At 34.4% G+C, this 27,894-nt stretch overlaps 1 protein-coding gene and 1 pseudogene across 3 annotated transcripts; one reads left to right on the top strand and one right to left on the bottom strand.

Annotated features, from left to right (window-relative positions):
* Positions 1 to 344: 344 nt before the first annotated feature.
* POC5 (POC5 centriolar protein) lies at positions 345 to 27,894 on the bottom strand. Of its 3 annotated transcripts, none has more exons than XM_011375133.2 (12): positions 27,746 to 27,894; positions 24,244 to 24,339; positions 21,885 to 22,026; positions 19,851 to 19,937; positions 18,255 to 18,460; positions 16,680 to 16,856; positions 14,954 to 15,058; positions 12,974 to 13,153; positions 11,662 to 11,815; positions 8,205 to 8,470; positions 4,188 to 4,364; positions 345 to 723 (listed from the first exon to the last, which is right to left on the bottom strand). In XM_011375133.2, the coding sequence occupies exons 2-12, from the start codon at positions 24,325 to 24,327 to the stop codon at positions 580 to 582; spliced, it is 1,722 nt and encodes a 573-aa protein (XP_011373435.1). In that variant the 5' UTR covers positions 24,328 to 24,339; positions 27,746 to 27,894; the 3' UTR covers positions 345 to 579. The 3 variants fall into 3 exon arrangements, with proteins under 3 accessions (XP_011373435.1, XP_011373436.1, XP_023376191.1); XM_011375134.2 differs by having other exon boundaries at positions 19,851 to 19,934; XM_023520423.1 differs by lacking the exon at positions 27,746 to 27,894 and adding an exon at positions 27,515 to 27,696.
* Positions 14,270 to 14,393, top strand: LOC111729479 (annotated as a pseudogene).

The following is a 27,894-nucleotide window of genomic DNA, read 5'->3' as shown; positions in this document are numbered from 1 at the left end:
TAACTGTTTTTGTGCTAGCAAAAAAATTTTTCCCTTTTAACATTATAAATTATTTATAAGTATTGTCATTTCTCCCTTTTTAATTCTTAGAGTACTAGAAAAATGAAGACAAATATACTGTAGTCACAAAAAATATCAATATTACTTGTGGTGTTTATCTTTTTAACTTAAAAACATCTTAGTTTCTATTAGTTTTAATAGTTTTAAAAATAAACTCTCTTAAAGTTTACTCAGTAACATTGGAAATGATTTAGCCTTTTGGAATAATGTAGAGAAAACAGGATTTATATACTTTGATGATATAATCAGTCATAGGCTGAATCTATTAAAAAAAGAGTCCAGTATCTTTTTTAATTTAAAAAAGTTTTACTTAATTACTTAAATTAAAAAATAACATTAAAATAATCCTACATATAGTTACAAAGGATGGTATGGCTTGAAAAAGTCTTTTGTAATTTTGAAAAGATGAACATGATATATCCATTATGTTCTAAAAATATGGAAAATTTAAAAACTAAAGACTTCTAATCCTTGGTAAAACCAGAGGAATTAAAAGATCTTCATAGGAATGTATTCATTCTAGTCAACCACTTTTATAGAATGAATGCTTGTGAGAGACGGAGTGTGAGCTGATCTGGTCCCGAGAGATCTGGAAGCCGAGGTAGTACTTTCAGGATGAATGGTCCGGGGATATCTGGCTGCAGCAGCTTGAGGAATGGTTTGCTGAAAAGATAAAAATCTGCTTTAATAATCCCATCAAATTACACATATTAAATATCATTTCATCATCTATAATTTAACTCAACAAACATTCGCTAAGCATCAGTGGATACAAACAATGAATTGGGTGAAGCAGCCATTAAAACAAACAAAATGTGGTCCTTTTCTGTAAGGAGCTCATACCCAGTTAGACCGATGTACTCAATACCCACAATTTATACCAAAGATGTCTTCCAGAGGAGCACAAAAAGAACCACGAGGGTATTCATTCCTCAAGGAGGACGTGAGTGGATGGAGTCTTGTATACAGAAAGGGACTTTGGTGTCTGGAAGAAGGGTCTGCCCCAACCCTCCCCTTCTTCCTGGCTGTTAATATGTGGAGTCTAATCCTGGGGAATATGTGAGAAGCCCTGAAGAGCCCAGTCTGGTCCTTGCTTCAAATCAGAGTAAAGCAGGTCTCTCATATTTCACCTGGTTCACCTGGGAGCTGACTAAACTTTTTACAGTCACACATGGTCCCTTAATATGGACCATAACTTTCTAAACAGAGAAACAACTAGACGCTGATGACACGTGTTGAGGGGCAGACGTGAGTGTTAATTCTGAATTCAGAGGAACATCTTAGACATGAGCACTGAAGCTTTAAAGTCAGGGCACATCTGCCTTCATCTGTACATGTAATATGTAAGTTCACATTATGTACATAAGTGCATATTACATATCTACATATGTGTACAAGTATAAGGCTTTCCTGTACTATACATGTTACAGCTTCTTAGTTGGCAGCAACAGGATTTGTTATCTAGGCAAGTTCTCAGTCCTTGTCACTGACTAGCACATGTAGATTCCGATTAGGGTCTTCCACTTAGAAGAGTCAACTTTAAGATATTTCAAGTATTATTCCTGAACTCCAATTGTATGCATGCATGGCTTTTCATGCCATCTAACCAGCACTATCATTCAAACAAAACAAATATATTGAAAATCTTAGAATCATACCAGTCCTGTGTAAGGGCCAAATAATTCAGTAAGTAATACAAACATGTGCTGTTTGTCAGAAAATTTCCTTACAGGGAATACCAAAGTTTGTCAAGGAAACCCACTGAGATCCAGGCTACCTAGGACCTGGTGGCAAATGAACATTGCAGAGCTTCTGCCATCAGAAGATAAGAAGTACTGTTTAGTAATGGTATGTATGGTGTCTGCATAGCCAGAAGTGTTCCCACTGGCTAAAGCAGATGCTCAAACTGTGATCAAAGCCTCACTGAATTATATCATCCCCATATTCCTGTGGTTTTCTTCTTAGCTCTCCTTGATTTCCAGGTCTCCCAGTTCAGAGCAGTTGTGTATTTCTGAAACTGTGAATAGGAGTCCCTGGGTAGAAGTAATGGGACTTCAATTTCTCCAGTCCAAATCTGAGTTGACATTTTTGTGCAAATTCATTTCTTTTAGATGTGTCCTCTTATTGTCCAGTATGAGTTATACAATGAATTACATAAATCTCTTTGGGAAATTAAAATGACTCTAATAAATCAGTGGTGAGTTTAAAAAAAAAAATACTTGAAGTAAAATTATATATATTTGACCAAAACATTCACTATGTATTTCAAAAGCTCTATTATACAGCTATGCAGGTCTTCGTTTCAAATTCTGCTTTAAGAATAAGAGCTCTTCTTTAAAGAAATGGAAAAATAATCTCCTTAAAGTGTTTTATATATTTCTTTGTACATAAATAACTGGGTAATTACTACAAATGGGAGATCATCTTGTAACTAGTCTGAAATTTTAGTTGCTAACCACCTAATCTGACCCTTGGGTAGGATGGACAAGAGGAACTGTAGAAATAGAGTCACGTTACCACTGGTGTCATGATCTACAAAATCTAGCGGAGAATGAAGAAGCACTAGGAGCAAGCAATTATCCAGCAGATGGGGCTAAAGTGTCAGAGATATGATTACTGGTTTAATAGTAATAACTGTTTCTGGTAGTGCTAGATCTTGATTCCTGGGGAAAATGAAAAAATCCTACTAAGGACTGCCATTGTGTCTGTCATATAATCCAAATTAGGTAATAATGGGAGTTTATGGCTGGCTAATTCATGGCCAATTAGTGGAACGGTACTATATATGCTGAATAAGCAAAGGGCAGTTTGGGAGATAAATATTAGAAAGAGGGATTGTAAGTCTTTAATTCCCTGATTTTTCTTCCATAAAATACGAATTTCCATCATTAGTCCAAAAACAAAAGGTTGTGTAAATTAAAAACAAACACATGTGTGTTCCCTCTAACCCTTCTTCATCTTACAAGTAGACAGTCTCTCTCCCTACCGCTTTATATACATCATAAGTGCTGATAAAAATAGAAATTAGTTCATTTCATCTTTTTTGATATCTCACATTTTAAAAGATATATAGAGAAGTCATCTAAGGACTTTCAGAGTCTGTCCAGTTTATGAAGGTCAATGTAATCCTTAGTAACAAGAAAGGGGTTTAAAATCATTCCAAATATCTTTTTTGCTAACATTTTGACATACTCAGTAGGCAGGAATGTTGCCTAATATTGAGAATTTATAAAGAGGGCATTCTCTTTTAAAATCAACCCTTATTTCTCTTTGAGGATATATTCTTGTAACTTTTAAACTTTCTGAGATAATTGCTGATTATATGTGGTTGTAAGAAATAATGAAGAGGTATCCCTGTATCCTTCTCTGGTAATTTTTATTAAGTTAAATTTGTTTGTGATTTTACAGTTTACAAAGTACTTTTATACATCTCATTTAATTTTCACATTATCTCATTTAATCCTGAACTCTGACAATAAACTCTAGGAGCTAAATACTCTTATCACTCCAATTTTATACAGAGAAAATGGAGGCTCAAATATTTTACTTGTTTAGTATATAATCACAAAGGCAATAAGTTGCAAAACTGGGGCACTAATTTAGGTTTTTCTGTTTATTTTGCTTAACTTCCATGTACTTTCCTTTATGTCATATGAATTTATCACAATCTGAATTTTTTTCCAAACTAGAAATATGCTAACAATTGTACCGAAAAGGGGGAAGAAGACTTAAAAAAAAAAAAGAAGACTAAAAACTATAATAGGGAAGCATTTCTTGTAATCAAAATTTGCTACATGAACAACTAGTTAACTTTTTTAAATTAATGAGAAATCGCTCATATATTTTACCCTTCTGGCCACAAACACACTGGCTTACTTTCTGTTATCTAATAATTTTTACACTGTTGAAAAGAAAAAATGTTTCTGAAATTGATTTCCTAAAAGAGGAAAGGCGGATTTAGAGCAGGTATGATAAATTAAGTATATAAAGACTATAACATTAAAAGGCAGAATAAGAACCAGTCATCATGAATGTTGATCTTCTCAACATTCCATTTGAGTGCTTGTTAGTCTATAAACTCTCACGAAAAAGATTTTTTGACAAAACGTTATTAAATATGGACTCACGATTGTGACCGGATGATGTTTTTCCACAACAACTGAGCTCATGGGAGGAGAAACTCCCATTATAGCTAAACTGCTATTAATTTTATTTTTTGAAGCAAAATCACATCTCCCTGTGATCCGGGCTGTAATTGTTCTTCCAGCTTTCTGTTGTGCAGATGTCACAACTCTTGGCACATACTAAAAAAAAAAAAAAATCAAAGAAATATCTAGATGATAGAAAATCCATGACAAAATTTATAGTACTTTTGGTTCTATAACTTATGAAGAAAATATATGGACATTTAAAATAACTGTATATTCAACCAACTTTAACATGGAAAAATAAAAAATGTAAAAACCAAACACCCCAAAGTATCCCTTTAACCTTGGTGTACCATCTATTTTATAGGACTTCATGAAATTTTTAAAAACTTTTTATTTCGAAATAATATAGATTCATACTGAGTTACAAAGATAGTATAGTGAGGTCTGTGTATTCTTTACCCAATTTCTGGAAATGATTACATTTTTTATAATTATAGTGTAAGTATGATATCAAAACCAGGAAACTGACAATGGTATAATGCCTGGGTATAGATCTATGTCATTTTATCACATGTGTGGATTCCTATAACTATCATGGCAATCAAGATACAGAACTATTCCATCACCATAAAGATCTCCCTCATGCTACCCTTTAGTTAAACTCATCTCCCTTGCCCCACCATCCCTAACTCTTGGCACCATTCTTCTGTTTTATGACCTCTTTTGATCCTTATGCATAATTAATATTACCATTACATATATGCTTTTGTGTTCTGCCATCTTATTGCTTTGGTAATATACTTTTCCCCCATGAACAGAGACCTGCTATAATTTCTGAGAGGTTTTTATAGCAACAAATTACAGTTTATCTAATTGTCTCAGTTCCTTTTCTATAATATATACCAATTTTTATAAAAAAGGATTCCCCTTTTGAGAGTTTAGAATATATTGCAAAAACTGGATGATCAGATCAAAGGGTAATGCCAGCTTTTACAGCTATTGTTGCTTACTACTAGACAATACTCCAGAAAAATTATATTTACATCAGGAGTAACACAGTCATGTACTCATTTTTTTCTGCCCACTGTCAACTAATTACAGTAGCTGGGTAAAAATCAAAAGGAATAAGAAAAAAAGAAAATGACATATTAAAAACATATTAAAAACCCCAATATTTGTATCTTGATATCTGATATGGAGATAACGCAGATTATTAGTTCAGAGTAGAGGGCTCTGAAGCCAGACTGTCAAAGTCTGAGTTCCAGTTCTGTTACTGTGGCCACAGGCAAGTTACTCTAAGCCTCAATCTCCTCATTTACAAAATGGAAAAGCAGGACCAGCTGCCTAATGATACTCTCTTTTTCCATTCAGATGAAAAAGAATGTTAGATGAGAAACTTTACTAATTTAAAAATCTGTGTTTGCTTATTGTTTCTAGTAGTGTTCTTGTAGAGTCTTTAGGGTTTTCTATATAGAGAATCATGTCATCCGCAAATAGTGACAGTTAGACTTCGTCTCCTATCTGGATGCCTTTTATATCTTTCTCTTGCCTGACTGCTCTTGCTAGGACCTCCAATGTTATATTGAATAACAGTGCCGATAGTGGACAGCCTTGCCTTGTTCCTGATCTTAGAGGGAAGGTTTTTAGTTTTTCACCATTAAATATAATGTTGGCTGAGGGTTTGTCATATATGGCCTTTATTATGTTAAGGTACTTTCCCTCTATACCGATTTTGTTAAGTGTTTTGATCATAAATGGATGCTGTATCTTGTCAAAGGCTTTTTCTGCATCTATTGATATGATCTAACTAAAATCTCGCAATTATTCCAAATGAGGTTAGAAAAAAGTAAAGTGCCATCTATTGTTCAACCATGTGAATGTCAATATATTTGCTTGTACAACTGCCTAATGTATTTTTTGAAAAATGTTTCCCACCATGAAATTCTGATATTTTATTTCACATAATGGAGATATATATGGAAAGGAAAGAATTTTACAGATGAAGATATTATTTCACTAGAATAGTAATACACCTTTCTCTAGTTATTTGCTTCCCAAATCTCTGCAGTTTACCTTCTGCACACACCTCCCTTTAGCTACTGGAAATACCGGGAAGACTGGAAAAAGTTTTGAATGCTCACAGGAAGCCTCTGTGATTAAAATGGAGAGAAAGATAACCAGGCCTGGACTACAAATCTCTCTTCTTTTCCTGTTCCTAACAATGATAGCTTCACATTAGGTAAGTTATCCAACTAATATATTTGTTCCTACTTTAGTTATGTGGTTCTTTTTAAAAACAAGAGGATATATTGAGAGGAATCTGAGTATTGTAATTATCTAAGGAAAGAAGAAAACTACCATTACACTTACAGATTGATTGACTAGTGATTCCTCTTTTTCCCCGGCCCTGAAAGCTGTACTTATGTAAATAAAATTGAATGTGTATGTTTCTGAAGGAGAAGGATGTAGTTGGATAGGTAGAAGAAAGGTTGCCTACATGATATTATGTTTTTATGTTTCAAAGACTTTGAAATTATCTCAGGTGATCAAACTGTTTTCAAAAGTTAATAACAAAAGAGTGGTAAGCATACTCATTCATTCAGTTCTTCCATGCATTTTCAGGTTTATATATAAATGCAGATGTATAAATTATATAGTCATATTTTAAGAAGGGAATTTTGAAAAATCTAGCTCTTGTGTATGTTATCTGAATATGCGACATGAATGAGACTAGATTTTAATAAATACTGTGTTTATTTAAATGAGATCTGTATAGGATCACACTTTAAAATGTATAACCATGAAAAACACAGCTAAACATATTTCAGGGCTGAATTTTAGTGTCTTTTTCTAAGTCAAAACTTCCTCACACATTCAATTTTCTCTTAACAGCTACATTTTTGAACCTCTGTGAATTAAGAGCAAATATGATAAACAGCAGATCTCAACATATTTTTCCCCAAAGTTAGTAGTTTCCAAAAGGCAGAAATTTAAGACAGCTGGAATACTAAAGATGACCAATTGTCTGGTTGACTCAGTGACGGCACCTTCTAATGGCCTGCCAGTGAAACTGTAAGACCTAAAGTCTATTCTGCCATCATCTTCTCCTCATGTAAATGGTTAGGGAGACAAGTAAATCAGAACAATCTCAGGACCTTTATTGAACTGTATATACTTTTTTGCCAAGGAGAAGAGTATACTGTTTTGTTTTTAAAAAGCCCTGCAGAGGTGAGTCTGATAAGTTTGGCTTGTATCCCTATGCAGTTCTCTCCTGAGAAACACTGAAGCATACAGGTTTAACAACAGGAGGCCAAGGAGTCAGAACCATGATGTGCTTTGATGGTTAACTCTTTCCATATTAATAGCTTGATGAATTTCACTGCAGGCAAGTTCTTACACAATTACTCCATCCCTATTCAGTACTCTCCCCCACTATGCACTTCTCTAATACTGACTCTAGGAAAAACTATACCTAGCTTCATTCCAATTATGAATTAAAAGTTAAAACGTAATCAAGTCAAGTATAGAGTATTGTTAATGATATGTCTGCATCCAGGAAAAGGGAAAGCTATAGTTGAATAGAAAATATACAAAAGAGCCATTAATCTCCTAAGCCCTTGAAAATACCCACCAGTTTCCTTCAACAAACAAACAAACAAAAAAACTCTTAATTACATCTATTTTGAAAAATGTAAAATGAAAAAGTTCTTTATTTTTGTTCGTTATCACTACTGTAATAGAACTTTTTCTTTTTTTTCAGGATGCTCCAAATGACCTTTGTTACTTTTAAGAGAGTAGAACTTTCTTTCAGTAGAACTTACACAAATTAATGTCTTAGCCTGTTTGTATATTAAATATTTTCTGTGACTTGGCCTAAATATGATATGGGCTTTTTTCTTCATGAGAAACTATGTTCTGAGTTCAAAATATTCAATATACAAACAAGTTGGGAACCCTTTTCCCAATGCAGGCACCCGCATGAACTGCACTAACCATTTCTTCTGGTGCAGCAGTAGATGTAGATCCAGCACCAAGAGGAGCAGAAATAGGAAAGTGGACAGAGGAAGCGGTAGCAGCCCCGGCAGAAGTGATGGAAGCAGAAGGAAAACCAGCAGTGCTGGTCACTCCCGTGGCTGCTCCTGGTAGGGATGGTTCTGCTGAGGGCATTGGAATAGCCGAAGGATCCAAATGAGCAGAATGTTCTTTTCCTTGAACACCAGGACCATACTCTTCCTTTTTATTATTTGTGAAGTCTGTTCCTATAAATCACAAATTAATTTCATTAAAATTCTCCCAAGATTTCTTTTATCCCAACAATAAAAAATACATAATAGCTATAATTTGGTCTTAACAGAACCATTACAATATTATGGTCTCATTGAGCCCAAGGATTTATGTCCTTTTGCATTATTTCATACAACTATCCTGATAAATGGCCTAGTATTTAGATCTTTAGAATAATTTTATATCACCATACCCTCTCATTCCATCCATTGCCCCTATCCTAACAAAAACAATGGATTTTCATTTTTGATTTTTCAGCAAACGATAATAAATCAATAAGCAAATTTTGACATTGTAAAAGAAATGAGCTCTCTCAGGTTAATTATATTATCAGGTTAATTATCATGAATTAAGAGCATATTTGCACATTTAATTGATTTTAGTGACACACAAATAGTAACCTTCTCTCAAAATAGAACCTAATCTTACATCAAAGGAGTGAATAACCTCAGCTTCTGGAAGCTAGGAGAAAGGGTCCTATTTTGGATATTTCCCTCTTAGTATTAGAATTTGGTTAGAATTTCCCTTAAGACTATAGCTATGTGGTATCAAACACTGGGGTGAGAGTTTCAGAATTCAGTCCTATTTTAGAATATCTAAATAGAGTATGTAATCCTATGTTTAAATGTTGTTCTCTTTCCACCTAGAAATTTGGACTTCTGTGTAAGTCCTTTTCTTATTTTCTTAGACTATCTTTATGTAAAATAGAGTAATAGTTACTTCATTAACAAAGTTTAACGAGGATTATAATGTCCTCTGAAATCATTCGATGAAAGGGACTAATTCCATATAAAATACAGCTTTTGCTTTGAAATCAACCCACATACACACACACACTGGGTTTTAACATGTTTTTGACAGAAAGTTATTCTGTCTCTTTTTAGGTGGGTGGCAGACTTCGTATCAGATGTGGGACCAGTACACAGCTCCGTTCTGACCATAGGACTCCTTGGAAGAGAGGCAGATGAACAACTCTCACTAATGTGGGCTGATGCACTCAGTTCCTGTTTGTCAGATAACTAACTGTAAGTTTTAATTATTCTCACTTTGACTGGGATACATTTTTCCAGTTGTGAAGGATTTTTCTAATTGGCAGGTATCATTTTAAAAGCCATTTTTATTGTTACATTTTGTCTCCTTCATAGAAATTTCTAATTTACAATCTATAAGATTTAAAATATTTCACAACATGAGATGCACTGCAGGTAACAAACAGCAGAGAATCAGGACAAATAAAAAAAATCAGATATTTGTTTTGTTCTAATAAGACAACAGGTACATTAAGAATATTGCATTATTAAAAACTGCATTATAAAAAGCAATTGTTTTAAGAAAGGGACCAGATGTAATTTTTTTCTTGTGAGAATCAAAAAAAAATTTAAATAACTGTTATTAAAATGCCACAAAACTGAAACATCAAAAAGGAAATACCTATTGGATTACATGACACTTTTGCCTCTGGTAGCTCCACTAACTATTGCTTTGTGTGTGTCTTACCATTCCTGTCATCGGTATCTCTCATTGTTATAAACAAAGCACAAGACCACTCAAACACAGCTGGGTTCTCAGAACTTGCCATTAGCTGCAGATGACAGTATATGTAAAAGCAACAGGAGCAAAACAAATCACGTTGGCTAGTTATCAGAATACATTTTCTTCAGAACCTGTTATGAATATTTGCCTGTAGGAGACATAGCTGTATTTGAATTTAAAATTTGAGATGGTCAATTTATTAAGGTGGTAAAACACTCTATCCTAAGTTAATTCATAACCTTTTAAAGCAGGTAATAAGAAACAGGTTTCTTGTAATTAAATGTAAGAAGTACTAATAATAATTATTTGTCATCTTATTTGTGGAACCCGATATCTCTTCTAAGTAGATAATTGAATTCTTCAATTTAAAAATTATAACTTGCTCATGATTAGAACTGAAAGCAGACAATTCTATCATTGGAGGTGGTAAGTTTGTTTTCAGCACTGATACTTAATTAAAAGACCATTTATTGGAGAAATCAAACATATGTTGGAGAATCAACAAAATAAACTATTTAGCCTTGAGATTCTATGATTCTAAGTCTCTAATCTACATATGGGCCACATACCTCAACTGTTTCAGAGAGAAAACAATTTGCCTTAGCTCACTACCATCCACAACATGCCTGATTTAAATAATAAATGTTGCTGATGCTTTAACACGAGGGCACGCCAAGCACAGAGAAGTTAATCACTGGAATGAAATCGTGTTAATGATGTTATAAAATGAAACTATCTCATTGATAAATTAACCGTGAGTCTCAAACAAGATTTAATATAAGGGAATACTGTAAAAATGTTCATGTATTTGCATGAAACATGGGAGGCTGACTTGAATTAAGACTACAGTAATTATATCATACTATCATCTTACAAGTTAAAGTACTTTTTGTCTTTTAAAGTGTTTTCAAGTATATTTCACTGCATTCTCAAAAGAACCTCCAATTAAGCCGGGAAAGAAGGTTTATATTATTCTTTGTTCAGAGAAGAAAACTAAAACCCAATAAGGAAAATTGGCTTCTTTGTAAATTGGTGGCAAAGGATTCTAGTCATGTGCTCTTCTAAGCCATGCTGATGAAACTCAGACACAAACCACTCAGATCCCAGCCAATACGTGGACTTCTCTTGAAATCAGTTTTTTTTTTTTAACTTCTTTGAAAGTCCTATATTTCTAACTATTGAAAATTACTTTTAGTTGAGGCTTCTCTTAAACTGGAAAATAAGCAATTTTTTAAAAATGAGAAACTATGCCTAGATGAGAAATATTTAATCAACAAAATAGCCCAAGGAATTTAGCTCCCTAGGAAAAAAAATAGAAATTTCACACTTAAAGGCATTATGAATAATTAAAGAGCCTTACAGATGTTATACATTCAAAGCATTACTGTAACACTGAGCCTAAATACTTAAGAGGTGACAGTTTACCTTCTCAGGTCTAAAGTACCATAAGCAACCACGAGTGAGTGAATTTTCATGACAAATTTAAAACTGGATACAACACTATGAAACTAAAAATACAGTGCCTGGATGAGACATCTATTGCAGAAACTTAGTACTACAGCCCATACCAACCAATCACTGAGATCACAAATCTCTTTTGAAAATAGGCAGAGAATCTTAAGTAAATACCAACCTGTATCACTTCTGTTTTGAAATATAGTCATGGCTTCAAGATTTAATGCACATACACCCCGCATGAAAGCTTTCTTCATGGAATCTTCAAAGTGCTCTTTTTCATGTTGCATTCTTTGGATCTCAGCTTTTGCATTTTCCAAAGCTCCAGATAACTAAAATAAGGAGAATTTTAAAAAAGAAAAATATTTGAAATACAAGGAAGAATAATATTTATTGTTAAAAATAGACAAACTGTGAAGTTACCTTTATGTGAAACACTAAAAATACTTTATCACACACCTCTTCTGCTATGTTTCAATTTATTTTAAAAGGTGCATCTTACCTCTATTGTCTCCATCGACAAACCATTGTCATCCCTAACCATAAAGTCAAAGTTCACATAAGAGGAATTTTATACAAGTCCCACTAAAGGTTGCTGATGTTTTAATTATACAAAAAGATATGTCATTTCTTACCATAAAACTTTTATGTAGAATATTAAACAAAATACATTAAGAGCCACAGACAGCCCTCACCCCTTCAGGAAAAAACAAAAACAAAAACAAAAACAAAAACAAATGCCTGCAATATTAACAGAATTTTAAAAAACTCAATGTTACTACAGCATATAAAATGCAAAGTGACATTAGGTAAAGCATCCTTTCCCATAGACCACATCTAAAAGGACTCCATTTTTGCATGTCATTTTGAATTGGAGAAAATTATCTTATGAAACTGATTTTTAACTTAAGAACTTAGTACGATAATGATGAAATATTTTTTTCCTTTTAGTATTCAATTTCAAGAGGCCTACTGTATTCTTCAGTATGGTTTTTATTTCACTTTGAGTCTCAAATGTTTTCCCATGGAAACAACATTAATTTTATTATTAAAAGTCAATGAGAAAATAATTCCAATTTATATACAAATGCTTCATATCAACCTTATAAGAACAAAGTTTATTTAAATTAACATGAAGTTAAACATTTTTGGTTGGTCTTTATCTCTGCTAAATAAAAGCCAAAAGAAGCAGCATAAGAAAGTATGCTTTCTTAGAGACATAAGGATCTGTAGGTGATTTACATTTTCAAAAGAAGTGTACATACAAGAGATCCAACACAAGTTTGGAGGCCAGAGTTATAACTATTTGAAAGAATAAATGCATCTCTAAGTCTGACTTTAGTGTTGTTCTTTCAGTCAAACAGGCTCATGTGAAGCTACACTGCATTAAATGGAATGAAAGAAATGGGTTATTCTGCCTAATAGTGAGTGATGCTACCCATCTTTTTAATTTTACTAAAGGAAAGTGAAAATTTAAAAAAAAATTTTACCACAGCAACTTTGGCTTCATAATCATTGGAAATCTGGACACAAACTTCTTCGGCTCTTGCTTGACAAGCTCGTTCCACCACATCTTTCCACTGCTTTTGTACTATGGAACGCCAGCCTCTCCAGACTTTCTTCAGTAAAGTTCTCTGGAAGTACTGGTCAGCTAGTTTACTTTCATAAACCTAAAAGAAAGTAAGATACAACCTCAAAACACAGTGAACTGGCAAATACACTGACAATAATAAGAAGAAATATAACGAACACTGTGGTGAACAGTGTACATACATTATCATTTAATCCTGTGTAATCGTATTCTTATCTGCAAATAGGAGAAGAGGCTTAGAGAGGTTAAGTAACCTGCCCAGGTCACACAAGCAGAAAAGGAAAAGCCAGTCTTGCCTCATTCCAGAGCCTAAACTCTCTTATCCATTATATCATTGCTTTATATAACTAATCAAGTTATGGGGGGAAAACAAAAAACAAAAAACAAATGAAAGAAAATGAGTAACTTGCCACTTGCTATCTTAGTTCTGAATGTGTATGACCTTTCAGCTGAAAGCAAGACCAGGAGAGCAACGGAGAGTGGCTGGAAGGCAGAAAGGGATGGTGGCTGTGGCTTCAGATGGCACTGCTTTTTCTTCGGCTTGGTGGCCACCATCATAAGTAAGATTAACTTAATTTACATACTTTGCCATCATATATAGAGCCAAATTGATCCAAATAGGAACAATTCTTTTATCAGTGAATTTAAATTCTTTTAAAGATGTAGTTCCAATTTTCTTAAATGGGGAAAGCTGTTCAAAAAGTCATAGCAGCCTCAACTATTTCAGCTAAGATTTAAACATACTATAGTCTCATGTCACTTAATAAATAACTTTCAAAATATGGTATACTCATTTTAAATAGCTCTTTTCAGTACAATTAATGCAGATTTAATCTATTTAAAAAAATGAAAGTAGTAGGGAGTATTTTTAAAGAGATAACCTATCCCATTATAGTAACAGCCTTTTCCTTAAATATTAATCTCTTCTAAGTAAGTGCATAGAGATCACTCCATGGCTCACATGAGCATTACATGCAAAAAAAATTTGTATATATCCATCCTCTACACTCTTAAGTCTCTATACTCTGTCTTCTTGTGGGAATATATAAATATTCATACTTTTCCGCTATTGATACAATAATTTATTATTCTCAGTTTATATGTATCTGATATACTTCAGCTTTTAATTAAAATAAATAATATTCAAGTTTAAATTATATACGAGCTAAGGATAACTTTGAAAAAGCTACACAGAGTCTACGGCCATGTCATCGGGCATGAGAACGTGCCCGATCTCATTGATCTTGGAAGCTAAGCAGGGTTGGGCCTGCTTAGTACTTGGATGGGAGACCACTTAGGAATACCAGGTGCCGTAGGCGTCAAAAAATAAAAAAATAATAAATAAATAAATAAAAGTCTAAGTGCATTTACATTTATAAAAAAATAAAAAGCTACACAGACATGGCTTTAACTCTCACTTTAAGGCAAGTCTAAACAACAAACATTTACACAGTTTTATAATATATAAATATAGTACTGCCTCTTTATGAAGGCATTTTAGAAGTAGAAACAATATAGAAATCATGTGATATGTTAAAGATTATAAATTCTTTCTCCACATAATTACATCTGAGGTCAAATTTGTTAAAGGGGTTCCATTACCAGGGCATTTATAACTTGGGTACAATCCTTATTAACCTACTGTGAAGTAGGAAACGATAAATCAATAGGTCTATAAAATACAAGAGGTATTTTTTTCTCCTAAACTATACCGCAATCAAATTCCTTTGACATAAGAGCACCAATAAATTGTAAATTCATTTTGACTTATTAGAAAACAAATCTTTGACTTTAACAAGAGATTCTAATATGTGATCCTAAATATTTTTGAGTTCAAAAGTCTAATATCTGTCAATTGTCTTTTCGTTTTTATACTTACGTCCTGTCTGGATTTGACATGGCCAATTCGCCAGTGGAAGAAGGTTCTCATCAACTCTATCCTTTCCTTTTGCTTGCCTATGGCATGAGACAAGCTAGAAATCACCTATAAACAGAAATGAACACAATTATTGTGATGTTACAATAACATCAACTGGTAAAGTAATTTTTATTATATATCAAAAAATGCTAGAGGGAATACCTATGGGTCACTACTACATTCATTCAGTTAACCTCATTATTATCTTTAAAAAGACCAAAAAACTTCCCCTCGTGAATACATTACAAATCAGTGAATGAAGGGGAACAAAAGAGGAAAGAAATCTCATTATGTGTATTTTGGTAATCACCAAAAAATGTTTATGAAAATTAATATGGTCATTGACGTTTAATTCAAGAAAAATGACCACACATTTGAAAGTTTTGCTACATACACAAAAAGTCTTATTGAGTAGATTTGAGGGCAGGATCCAGGTTTTAAATAACTTTCTAGTCCCCAAACAGCGTTAGTATCTTGGGTTAGAAATTTCTCAGCAACTGTTCAATGATTTTCTGGATTCAACAAACTCATAAAAGCAAATAATGGTATACTTTGATATACTTCTTCAGTGATATTATTTTTATTCTTTAAAAAAAAATCCATAAAGGCTTTTAAATCCTAAGATAATATTCTCTCATGAAGAACTGAGTAACTGGAATATATATCTAAAAATGGCCACATTAAAAAGAGATTTAGTAAATTGCACACATTTACCAAGAGATATTCTGGTTCTTTTAAAAATAATTTTCAAAAGTGGAAAAGAACACATATTCTAAGATACATTTTAAGAAACATTCTATTTCTTAAGCTGTGTGGTGGCACATGGCTGTTCACTTTGTTTTTTAAAAAGTGTACATATATGTACACTCTTTTTGTGACACTTTGAAATTAAAAACTTAAATATTTAAAAACCTTAGGACCGAGTTTTGAGGGTAACAGAGAGCATGACTGACAATATCTATTGTTTCAAAACAGTCAACTATGAAAAATGTTCAATTTTATATTACACCTTGCAATACCAAAAGAAATGTATATTTTAAAAGAAAACCATACTCTTTATCTAGTTCATTAAAACAGTGAGTGCTGCATTTGCAGACAAGTAGCTGAGGTGTCTGATAGGAGTCCTCCTTTTCTGAAAGCCACCAGCCTGGGGGCAACCATACATTTGTTGCCCATTTGCTTTGTTCAAGGTGTTATCTGGAGGCACAAAATCAGCGCAGACCTGAACCTTACTCTCAAGTTCTTAACAGGCTAACAGAAAGTGAAATAAAAGGTGCTGTCGCTATTTATTGATAAAAGAAAAGACTTCATCAGTTAATATAGACATATCACAGATAGAAGGTGAGATACTTTTAAAATGACCCCTAAAAGGATGGTTTAAAATGTGGGTAATGCTGGTTCCCTAATGTTCTCTTAAAGAAAGTTAGGAAAAGAAGATTGAGAAGAAAAAACTAGTGTTCCCACATTCAGCATGCACTCTTACAACTTCAAGTACATCAAAGATGATTGCAAAGATAAAATGGCATGTTCAATAGGAAGAATAAATCGTATAACTATGCACCTACTTTACTACCAGTTTTGAAGTGATCTTCTCTTTGTGTCTTGTATGACCTAAATAATTAGTTTCTGGCATTTATTACCTAGCAAGACATTTACTGAATCTCAGTTAAAAAGAAAATACAAAGACCTCATCTTTTCTCCCAATGGAAATTTCATAGGCTCTCTGCAGCTCCTTCAAGCTGTTGATCTGATCGCATAGCTGTTTTAGATGTGCTGCATGTTTTTCTTTCTCTTTTTTCATTTCCATATGGTGCCAGTCAATAAAATTAAGTCTCCATTTAGTTAGTTCAGATATGATGTTTGTCTGAAAAATAAATATACTGATGTTTTTCTCTTAATATTGTTTCTTAAAATCACACTGAAATGAAAAAACATTTTAAAAAAATCAGAACAAGCAATCAATATAAGAGCTATTTTTAAAAATCACTAATGAAAACATTTGCAGGTTCAACAATCACAGCTCTTCTTAATTCACATTCACCATACTAAGGATATAATTTTTTTCCTATTTTAAGTTACTCTGTATGAAATCTTGTCAATTAAAAGAATTTTAGGCCTCATTCACTAATAAACAGATCCTTTGTTTATTCAATATGGACTTAAATGTCCATATTAAGGTGGAATAGGAAAAAAGAAATGCAGGATTATGGCCTAGGCTGAGCCACAGGACTGGGAAGTTATTTAGACAGAGGTGGATACTGGAAGCCATATTGGGAGTTGATGCTTTCTTCCCCCAAAGCATTGATCACAATGGCCACTTTACAACAAGTTGCTAAGTCTGATCCCTTTTCACCCTACTGACTGGCGTAAGTAAAAAAAACAAATAATCATGTTATCAAAAATTAGATAACAATATAGTTAACTGAACATAGAACAATTTAAATGGTTGTTGGTACACTGCCCCAATTGACTTTACATCATGATTAGAAGTATGAAAACTTTTCCATGAGGGAATAATGGTAGAAAATATACTGAAAGATTATTTCTAGAATTTAAGGTTCAAATAACAGAGCAATATAGATACTACAAAACTCTTATGACCATAATTTCTCGATACGTGTGAACACTTAGCTTTGTTTTCTAAAATGGTATTTCAGAAAAATGGTCATTTTCTCAATTATAAACAGCAAAAACTCCCTGCCATTTCTGTAATACTTTGTTTTACTTAATGACCACTAACATCACCAAAATAAGATTCAATTTTTATAGGTTTATTAGTTACACGTTGTGGCCACTATAATAGCAGCTATAAAATGAGTGTACGTTGCTAAAACTAGATTTTGTGCTTCATGTAAAAGGAGACATTTCCGTTAGAGCTATGATATGGTAAAGGTTCAATGGGTGTCTCAGTCACACACAGGTTGAGTCTTTCAAAACATATGAGAAATTCAGTGGTACGTGCAGAGCTGTCTCAGCAACTATTTAAAACCTTTCTATTCAAAGTACAGTTTCTGAACTTATGGCATCACCTGGGAGCTCGTTAGAAATGCATAATCTCGGGCTCTCACCAACACTGAATAAGAAGCTGTTCAACAGGATCCGCAGGTGATTCATATGGATGTTAAAGACTGAGAAGCACAGATTTAAGATATTGGATCTCATAAAACCAAAGATTTTTTTTTTAAAAGCTTTTAATTCAAGGAAAAGAAGAATAAACAGTAGAATTAAGAGCAAAGCTGTTATACTAATTGAACTGTAATACCTTAAGACCTGAACTCCAAAGATCAAGTACATTTTCCACCTTTTGAAGGTTTTCATTAGAAATAAGAAAATCACTCATAAGTATTTCATGGACACCTGCATGACTAGAATTAGACCTTGGTGAGGAAGAGTCATCTAAAAGATTTGAACTGAAAAAATCCATGACCGGGTGAGAAGGCTTCCTTGGTGATGACACTGGTGACAACCCTAGAATAAAAAAAAGTTGTAGTGGTCAAGGCAAACTGATAACCCAAACTGGTGAGGAGTTACTTTGCAAGGCTAGAAGAGGTTGGTTACTATGGAAGCTGAGAATATATATAATGCAGAGAATGACTTTTCAGTGTACTTAATCCTACTATTTCTAATTTCAGTATTGTCATTGATTTAGGACTGACCAGCTTGAGGTACCCCTTATACCTTCCTCCTCTACCCAAACAAGGATGGTCATCTAGGTCCAGCCTGAGCTGAAACTATTATCATCTATATCATCTTAACATTTACTAAGTGCTTTGTATGTTCTTGTAATAAAAATGTTATAAAGATTAGCTCTCATAATACCTGCTACCCTAAGAAATAGGTATTATTATCTCCACTTTACTGATAAGGAAACTGAAGTTCAGAAAGGGTTAAATAATTGACCAAGATCAGAGTGGCTGTATATAGAACATTATTACTTTATATAAAACACTAGAATGGGTTTTAACACTACTAAATTTCAACACTATCAGTAGAAAAAGACTAGTAATTTAGTTTATCAGATACTCAACTGTAATGCACCCTTGTTTGCCTTCAACATATAGGTGAGAAATATACATATGTCTATAGATAGGTATGCACACACACACACACACACACACACACACACACATATATATATATATATATAAACTCCCATTCCCTGCCCATAAATATGAGGCAGGGGGAATGAAGGTGAGAGCTAGAGCTAGAAAGAGAACTGATATCTACCTTTAAAAAGGACAAAATACAAAAGTTTCTATTTTATCACACATAAATGTTGGAATTAGAGACGATTCATCATTATTTCTCATATATCTTACTTTTGTCATGAGGGTCCTATAATTAAGACTGAAGAGCTTTTCTCTCTTCCTTACTAAATCAATCAAAGATAAATCTACTATAGAACTTGTTACTTAAAAGTAAATCTTTCAAGAAGTTTTTGCAAAAGGAAAAATCATTAAATGATAGAATAGGTGGCATAAAGATAGGACAAAAATCAGTAAGTTGGTACACAAATGCCTGAAAGTTGGGAAATAATACATTAGTTTATGAAAAAATTTAAACTGGCCAGACTATCTGATATCCCATTAAATCTTTAAAAATATTTGTTCTCTAAACTAGCAGATTTAAGAAAGAATACCATACACTATAATATATAAATCTGTTTGTCTTAATTATAGTATTTTGGAATGTTATGAAATTATTTTAAATAACATCACTTAACGTATTAGAAACAATAGCATTTTAAAATCCTGCCAATGAGAAACATGTTTAAATTATTCCTCTTATTACACAGATAATATTCATGAAACTACAAAATGTTGTATATTAATAAAAACAAGCTAAGGAAAAGGCATACCTTCTGTCTTTGAATGACTCGAAACACTTAAATCACATCCTTTACCAACTTCTGTTCTTGTTTCTCTTACTATAGGGCTATTTCCTGCTGAAAAGAAGTGTTCTTTAAAATTAAAACACAGCACTCTTAAAATGTCTAATCATACACACCTAATTAAGAAGGTTGAGGTATATAAGATTTTAGAACAAAGAAAATACAACATGCTGAGGATATAGGAACATTAAAACAAAGAACAAAAACAAAGAAAAAATCTGAAACAAAAAAAGTCTTACTGTTATCATTAATAAGCTCCATTTCACCCACCGAATATGGATCAAAGAGAATTCAGTCTACTATGGCATTTAATTCACATTAAGAGAATCAATGGATGAATGACATTAGAACTTAGGGCTATGTTATCTTACAACACTGGGCGTTTTCTGGGGCCTGCTGCTTTTCACTAAATACAGTGAAACTAAAAGTAACACTGATTCCCCCAAAACAGGAACTTCCTTATTTCCACCTCAGGAACGGTTAGTCAATACGTGTCAAAAAAGAAACTGGGAAAAACCTCACAAGAATAACTTTGCCAACTTTGACACACCCCACTTATACCCAGCAATGGCAATACCAAGAGCAAAGAGAATGGGATGATAAATTTACAATGGGATGGTCTATTCTAACCAAGTCTATGTGTGAATCAGGATATCTAAATTCGCTGCATGCTGTATGCTTAGATCTCAAATCTTTTTTGGTAAATGCAGAGCATAAACAAACAAATACCATCTTACATGCTAGAAAAGAGCAGGGGTCTTAAATTCCAAGTTATGACCTTGAAAAGTTGTAGAGTTGGGGCGAAGAAAGGACTCTTGTGTTGTGTCACTGGGAACAACAGTACAGCAGTACTGTAGCCAAAGGTAAAGAAAATAAGCTTTTGGCAACCAGCTTAAGGGTAGAGGTTTAGAGGGCTAACACACAGATTGCCTATTTTCACTTGTAAGAGAGTATGTAGCACTTTGTTTGGCTTTGCTCATAGGAACTCCATGTTGAGGTACCAGTGTACTCAAAACATGGTCAAGATTACTGATGTAGAATGAATAAATCCAAGGGTCATATTTCTTGAAGATCAATAAAATTTGGGTATAAAATGTTTAGTGTTAGAATGTTTAATGGTAGAATAAATTTATGTATTTTAAGATTGTGGTCTATTTTGTTGATCCAATATAGTAGGCCAAAGATGGAGAAGCAATGAAAAGTCTACGTCTACAGAGGGAGAGGGACAGCAGACCCTAGAGCTGCGAATTACTAGAAATCCAGGAGCCTGTTGATTCTAAATAGGCTGTGTCATGTGCCTTCAAGGAAGGATCTTTAGAGTTACACCTATTGATAAATGCCCATGATCAGGACTGTTTTAGAAGGGCTTTCTGTGCCCTTTGAAAGAATACTAATTTAGAGTGCGCTGTTTGGAATCTTGTGTTTTACTAACAAGGAACAGATAGGTAAAAGGAGCTTTATCCTCCTTTTTTCCACCTTTCACTCATCTATCAACATACACCCTGGTTTGTATTAGCTCTCAATTCTGTCACTGATATAGTCCAAAAAAGAGTTCACCTTTGTAGTGATAATCCAAACAATCTTCCATGTCCGTATAAATACTGCTGACAAAGTCTCAGCACATGGTTCATAAACTCAAGGGGTTCTGAGGGCTACCTATGGATCATCTTTAATTTGGGGACTTGGGCATTTAGTTTCCAAGATAATCCTGGCATACAACCATTGGAACAAGTGCAGAGATGCAACATACTCCACTAAGAGACATGCAACGGCTACAGTGTTGCTTTAACTTTATTACTTTCCATAAAATAGTCAAAGTTCAAATACAAATCTAGCTGTCCAAGAATAAAATATTAAAATATAAAAAGTCTCCCCAGATAATAGTGATGCACTATTGAGAAGAATCACTAGAGAAGCATTTTCACAATCATATAAGTCAATAGCATTAATAAGCTCAAATAACATCTGAAATTAAGAAATAGCTTTAAAAATATACATAACCTTGATTATGAAGAATATCATCAATTATAATTGGAAATCTAACATCTGGCACCGCTTCTTCCTTAGAATGAGATGGCTGTGAAGTACCTAATTCAATATTTGGAGTCACTATAGCATAACGAAGCAGTTCCTCATACTCTTCCTATGAGAAGCCAATAATAAATAATGTTTTATAACACTGTCACAATGGACACTCAGGCAAAAGAACAACAAAAGTTTTACATAGTTACTATATATAAAATTGTACAGCTATTTTATATTATTTTAAACATCATTTTTGGTATTTATATTTTGAAATGTTTTCAATGATGGAACATGTGCAGATTTCAACTGTAGTCAAGAACCAGTTGGGTCACAAGTTGAAGGTTACTAATAAACAGAATTTTAGCTGGGCTGACATTCTAAGCAGGTAACCAATAACATAAAATAATCTCTGACATGTCTAGGAGATTCTTCCCCCTCCTTTTTTTAAATTCTACTCTAGAAATTTATTCTTTTGTTAAAATTTATTTATGTAAAGCTTTGTTTCCTGATGAAATGACAACTGAGATCTTTTGCAATGTTTATATTTTAGTATGAAAGGGTTTTGGACCCAATAGTTACAATGTGTGGGTTTTCCCCCCCCACCACCAAGCAATTCTTGGACACTAGCTGGGTGTCCTACAATTCAACTCACTTTTGACACTATCCACCAGAGTTTGCAACAGATTACACAGGTAAAGGGCTTAGTCCTACAAGACTGCCCCCCTACCCCGAAACAAACTGTCACCTGTGTTTCTGATAGACCAGCTATGGATTGCAGGTTCCAAACATCCCTCTCCATAGGTTCAATTAATTTGCTAAAGTGGTTCACAGAACTCAGAGAAACATTTTACTTAGTAGCTTACTGGTTTATTATAAAAGGATATAACTGAGGAACCACCAGATAGATGAGATGCATAGGGCAAGGTGTGGGAAAGGCGTGGAGCTTCCATGCTCTCTCGCAGTATGCCGATCATCCAGCACCTCTATGGGTTTACCAACACAGCTTTCTGAACTCTCTTTTTTGGGTTTCTATGGAGGCTCCATTACATAGCATTGATTGATTAAATCATGACCACTGGTGATTGAATTCAATCTCTGGCCCCTCTCCTGTCCCCAAAGGTCGGGGGTTGGGGTGGGTGGGACTGAAAGTTCCTATCCTCTAATCACATGGTTGGTTCCTCTGGCAACCAGCACTCATCTTTAAGTGAGGGTCCAAAAGTCACCTCATAACAAAAGACAACTTTATTACTCTCATTACTTAAAAAATTCCAACAGTTTTAGGAGCTCTGTGCCAGAAACAGGGATGAAGACCAAATATGTATATATTTCTCATTATAAATCACAATATCACAAGTATAAATGAGTTATATCACAAAAATTTATACTTGTGATATTGAGAAGTTTGGATAAGGCAGAGATGAAGGCTGCAGGAAAACACTATCACCTAAAAAGATAGCACTATGTGGGAGAGGTACCATCCAAAGGGAGGGCAAGAATGAAACATGTCACAATTTCGTACTACTTTTATCTTAGTAAATATTCAGATATTTTTAAAATAGCTTCCCAATTTCAAAATCTGTAATTTCAATAAAGGAACACATCAGTTTCACAAATTACTGTCCTAAAGCTTTTCTCATATTATACAGTGCCAATAAGAATTTACTCAACATAAGATAATATCTAGCTTTTTTCCTCTTAAGTGACATAACTATAAAATTCAAGATATATCATGTCAGTATTCTCTCAAAATCTACTCTAGAAATCTGAATCCATATTTTTGATGATAAAGCATTCAGAAATAAAGGAAATTGAAAATAATTTCATGTAAAAATCATACCTTCTGTAGTTAATTTATCTGTCACTGTCCAGAGCTGCTGGGCAGCAGAATGTGTTAAATGCTGTGGCAACAGCAACTCAAACCTAGAGTAGAACACTAGGGAACCTAGGACTCCAGAACTTTGGACAGTTTGATATTGTATTAATTTGCATTAAAGTGAAAGCAGCATTCATAAGAGATAGCTACAATGAGAAAATTTCAAGAAAAAAATATTTCTTGAGATTTTCAGCTTCTCTCACTGTGCTGATTGAAGCCTTTGTGCAAAAAGTGCTTTTGAACAGCTCGTGATTATTTTCTGAAAGGTTGAAACAATGTAAGGTATTTCTTAAGTTAGTAAAATAATTCCCAAAGTTTGATATCATTTGATATACATCATACATTACATACACGTTAAAATTATAAATGTAAATGGAATGAACTGGTGAAATATGTATCCCTAGTTTTTCCTCATATTGTTGAAAATAAATTTAGTCATGACAGATTTACACGTTTTCCTACCTGAAGAGCTGAAGAGACAGAACTGCCTTGGTCAGAGTCATTCTGCATAACTGGAAGTGAGCATTTCTCCTCATCTGATGACATTCTGCACAAATACTATAAAACAGTAGAAGCTAACTTTAGTTTTTCCCCTCAATATTTAAACTAAAATATTTCATATGTCTGTGGAACATCATTCTAACTTGTAAATAATAATCATGTGATATGTTAAAATCATTCAACGTATTGAGCGCCCATAGACAAAATTACGGGGCAAGAAAAAATAAAGACTCAATTCTCCATATTAGTTAATTTATAAGGTAGTAAAAGAGATGAGAACAATATATGAAAAGTTAAAGAAAAATGGAGGCAGTGGGGCTGTTGAAAACAGATTGTCTTCACTGTTATTCAACAATGTGTGACAGCCTGGATGCTGTGCACTTTCTTTGAAGATACTGAACCAAGGAGAATGAACAATTTGTGTAAATACTCTGCTCAGGAAACTTACCTTTTGAGAATATTATTTTAAAGAAAAGCAAGTCTATACAAAACAACAGATTCTTATACACACATAGAAAAATTATTGAAAGTCTTAACCAAAAATAAAAAAATAAAAGTACTTTTAGTAACCACTAATTTATTTAAAATTCAAGTAGTAAGTATTCAAACTATCTGAACATCAGTTACATACACGGTGAGAAAGTAAGATGAAGAGTCCATCCTCAAGGACTTCATGATATGTAAAACACGACATTTATCATTATATATTAAAATGACTGATATTTATATTAAATGACTGATTTAATATAAATGACTGATTATCATTATATATTAAAATGACTGATATTTATATTAAATGACTGATTTAATATAAATGACTGATTTATATTAATATAAATGACTGATGAAAAAAAAGTGTTGTTGGACCCTAAAATAACAGAGTTACAAAGAAGGGAAGTAGGACTTGCCATTTTTCATGGGGTGAGATTGCGAGGGTGTAAAGAAGTGGGAATGGAGCCAGAGAAAGTTTTAATAGAGAATATGACCCTGCTGAAACCCGAAAGACAGATAAAAGATATCAGGATATGCTAGGCAATGTCTATGCTAAGCAAAGACACAGAGGCATGGACATGCATGCCAGGAACTTAAGTAGTTTTAAAGCTGAAGCAAAAGGTGCAAAGCGAGGCTTGGCTAAGGATGAAACAGGCACATTAGGAATAGATGGATCATGGAAGATCGTGATTGTGTCATGTTAAATAGTTTGCTGTTTATTTTAGAGAAGTTATTAAAATATTTTTAACAAGTGATAACCAGATCATGCTTGTCTTTTAGAAAGATCACTCTGGCAACTTTCAGTATGTATTGGAGAGTTGGGGTCCTGAAAAGAACAATTGAGAGCTGACTGCAGTAGTCCAAGAGGTAAGTGTTCTCTCCAGCAGTAATCCAGGAGACATAAAAGAGGACCTGAATCCAGGAGGCAGCAAAGGGAAGTAAGTGGCTGGAGGGTAAGACTCTGAGACAGTTGTGTTATGGCAGTGGGAATGAGAGATCATGATCAATAATTGATTAAGGGGTTAAAGGGAGGAATTGTTGATGGTTTCCAGACATCTAGCTTGAGTGACTAGGTAGATGACGGTGCCACTCACCAAGGCAAGAAATATAGGAAGGTGAGCAGGTTGGGAGGAAGAACAATGGGTTCAATATCAGATGTTTTGGGTTCCTGTGAGGCACTCAGGTGAAGCTGCAGGTATGCAGTCGTATGGCTACACCTATTATGCTGTGTACTACTCCAAGAACTTTAGTTCACAATGATTACAATGTGAATGGTGCTGCCTGGAGTTAAGCAATGTGGGAGCCCTGCATTGGAGCTTTAGGTTGGAGATACAGTTTGAGGAATCATTAGCATAATGGGAAATGCTGAAAAAGGGAGATAACCTATTCTGAAGTTCATACACTCAAATTGTATGCAGTATTTTTAGTATAAATGCACATGTGTCTTTTTCTAGGAAGAGGATCCTTAGCCTCCGATATGTGTTCAGAGGACTATAACCCTAATAAAGTTAAGGCCACTACCATAGTGAGAAGAAGGTTAAAACCAGAACCACTAATATTTAAAGCCAGCAAAATACACTGAAAAGGAAGTCAAGTCAGTAGAACTATCGAAAAGAATAGCATCACAAAAGCTTGGAGAATGGAGTAGTCAGTCAGATGCCAAAGAAGAATGAGAACTGGATAGAGTCCTTGAATTTGGCAATCAGGAGGTTGCTATGATATTTGCCTGAACAATTTCAGTGGAAAGTCTCAATCACAGTGGGCTGAAAAATAAGTGAGAGATGAAGAAATTGATGTAGAAAAGGCAAATACAGAGAAAAGTGTGATATCAGAATAGCAACATAGGTTGGGACTCACAGGATAACTAAATCTCAGCATGACTGTCTTTAGTTAAGCCAATTAGGGAGGATAAAATAAGCCCATACATCTGCAGCAAGAGTGGCTGCTTCATGGGACTTCAAATCTACCAGTGTTAACTTGGTCCATTTCTACTTTTATTCACTCGTTCCTTTAGGATGTGTTTGCTGACCAGTTAGCTATAGAAGTGGGGCTGATTATTCAAAAAACAAATGAGCTGAAAGGTATGGTTGGACATTAAAAAGTTTCTGAATATAGATACTGCAAACACAAAACTGTTATTGTACTTTTGGAAAATATGCTATAAATCTTCCACCTGCCCTGCTTTGATGCCAACAAGGTATGACAGTTGATTTGAAAGTCTACAACAGTAGCATTTTTCTTACTGCTTCTAGGTTCGGAAACAAGGAAAATGAAGCTTGCTTTAATGGATGGCGGATGTGCATCAGTTCACTAAATTTTTAGAATTCTCTAACCCATAATATCAGAAACCACGAGATAAAAAGTTCCGAGTGCTTCTCTATTGCCAGAAAAATCAAGGTACGTATTGGTAACTGCCTGGCTGATAAGATAAGGAAAGAGGGGTCCGGGAACTCAAATGTAACTCCTAAGAGGCAGAGAAAGAGTGAATTAACGTGTAGGATGGCAGCAGGGTGACGTCCCAGCCCCCTTCACCGATCCCTGCCGCAGACAAGGGAGGATAAGGGGCGCACCAGCCCCACCTTATGTCAGGTGCAAGTAAGCAATGGGCTACAAGTTCTCTTTGATCACCTTCCTACCCACCCTTGTTTTAATCAAATTCATATTTAAAAACAAAAAAGCGTTAGACATGGTTATTTCTCCCCTTACATTTTAAGTGACCAGAACCTATGGCGATAGTAACCTCTACACTTCAGGCACCCCTCACTCCTGCCCTCTTCCCGGACGCCTCGGAGAGGAAAACGTCTGGACCTCGCCTCTCCGCAGAACAGCTGAAAGGCCCGTGTCTCGGGGAAGATGCTCCCAGCCTGGTCCTGTACAAGCCCGGGGGCGGAAGTCCCGTCCAACGCATTTTAACTCCTACTCCACTGCCTCTGCCAGGGGTGGGGGGTCGGCCCGCAGCACCGCTACCCACCGTCGCGGTTCTCCACGAACCCCGACTCCTCGGTTCGCGTCTTCTCGCCGCGTAGCAGCTGAAACAACAGCGAGCACAGCGGCTACCTTAGCAGCAACCTGACAGTTTCAAACTGCAGAGAGGGATAAAGGACGGCCCTGGGCATTGGC

Source organism: Pteropus vampyrus, unplaced genomic scaffold (genome assembly GCF_000151845.1).
Source record: "Pteropus vampyrus isolate Shadow unplaced genomic scaffold, Pvam_2.0 Scaffold262, whole genome shotgun sequence".
Taxonomy (NCBI): Eukaryota; Metazoa; Chordata; class Mammalia; order Chiroptera; family Pteropodidae; genus Pteropus; species Pteropus vampyrus.
This window is presented reverse-complemented; position numbering and strand designations above follow the sequence as displayed.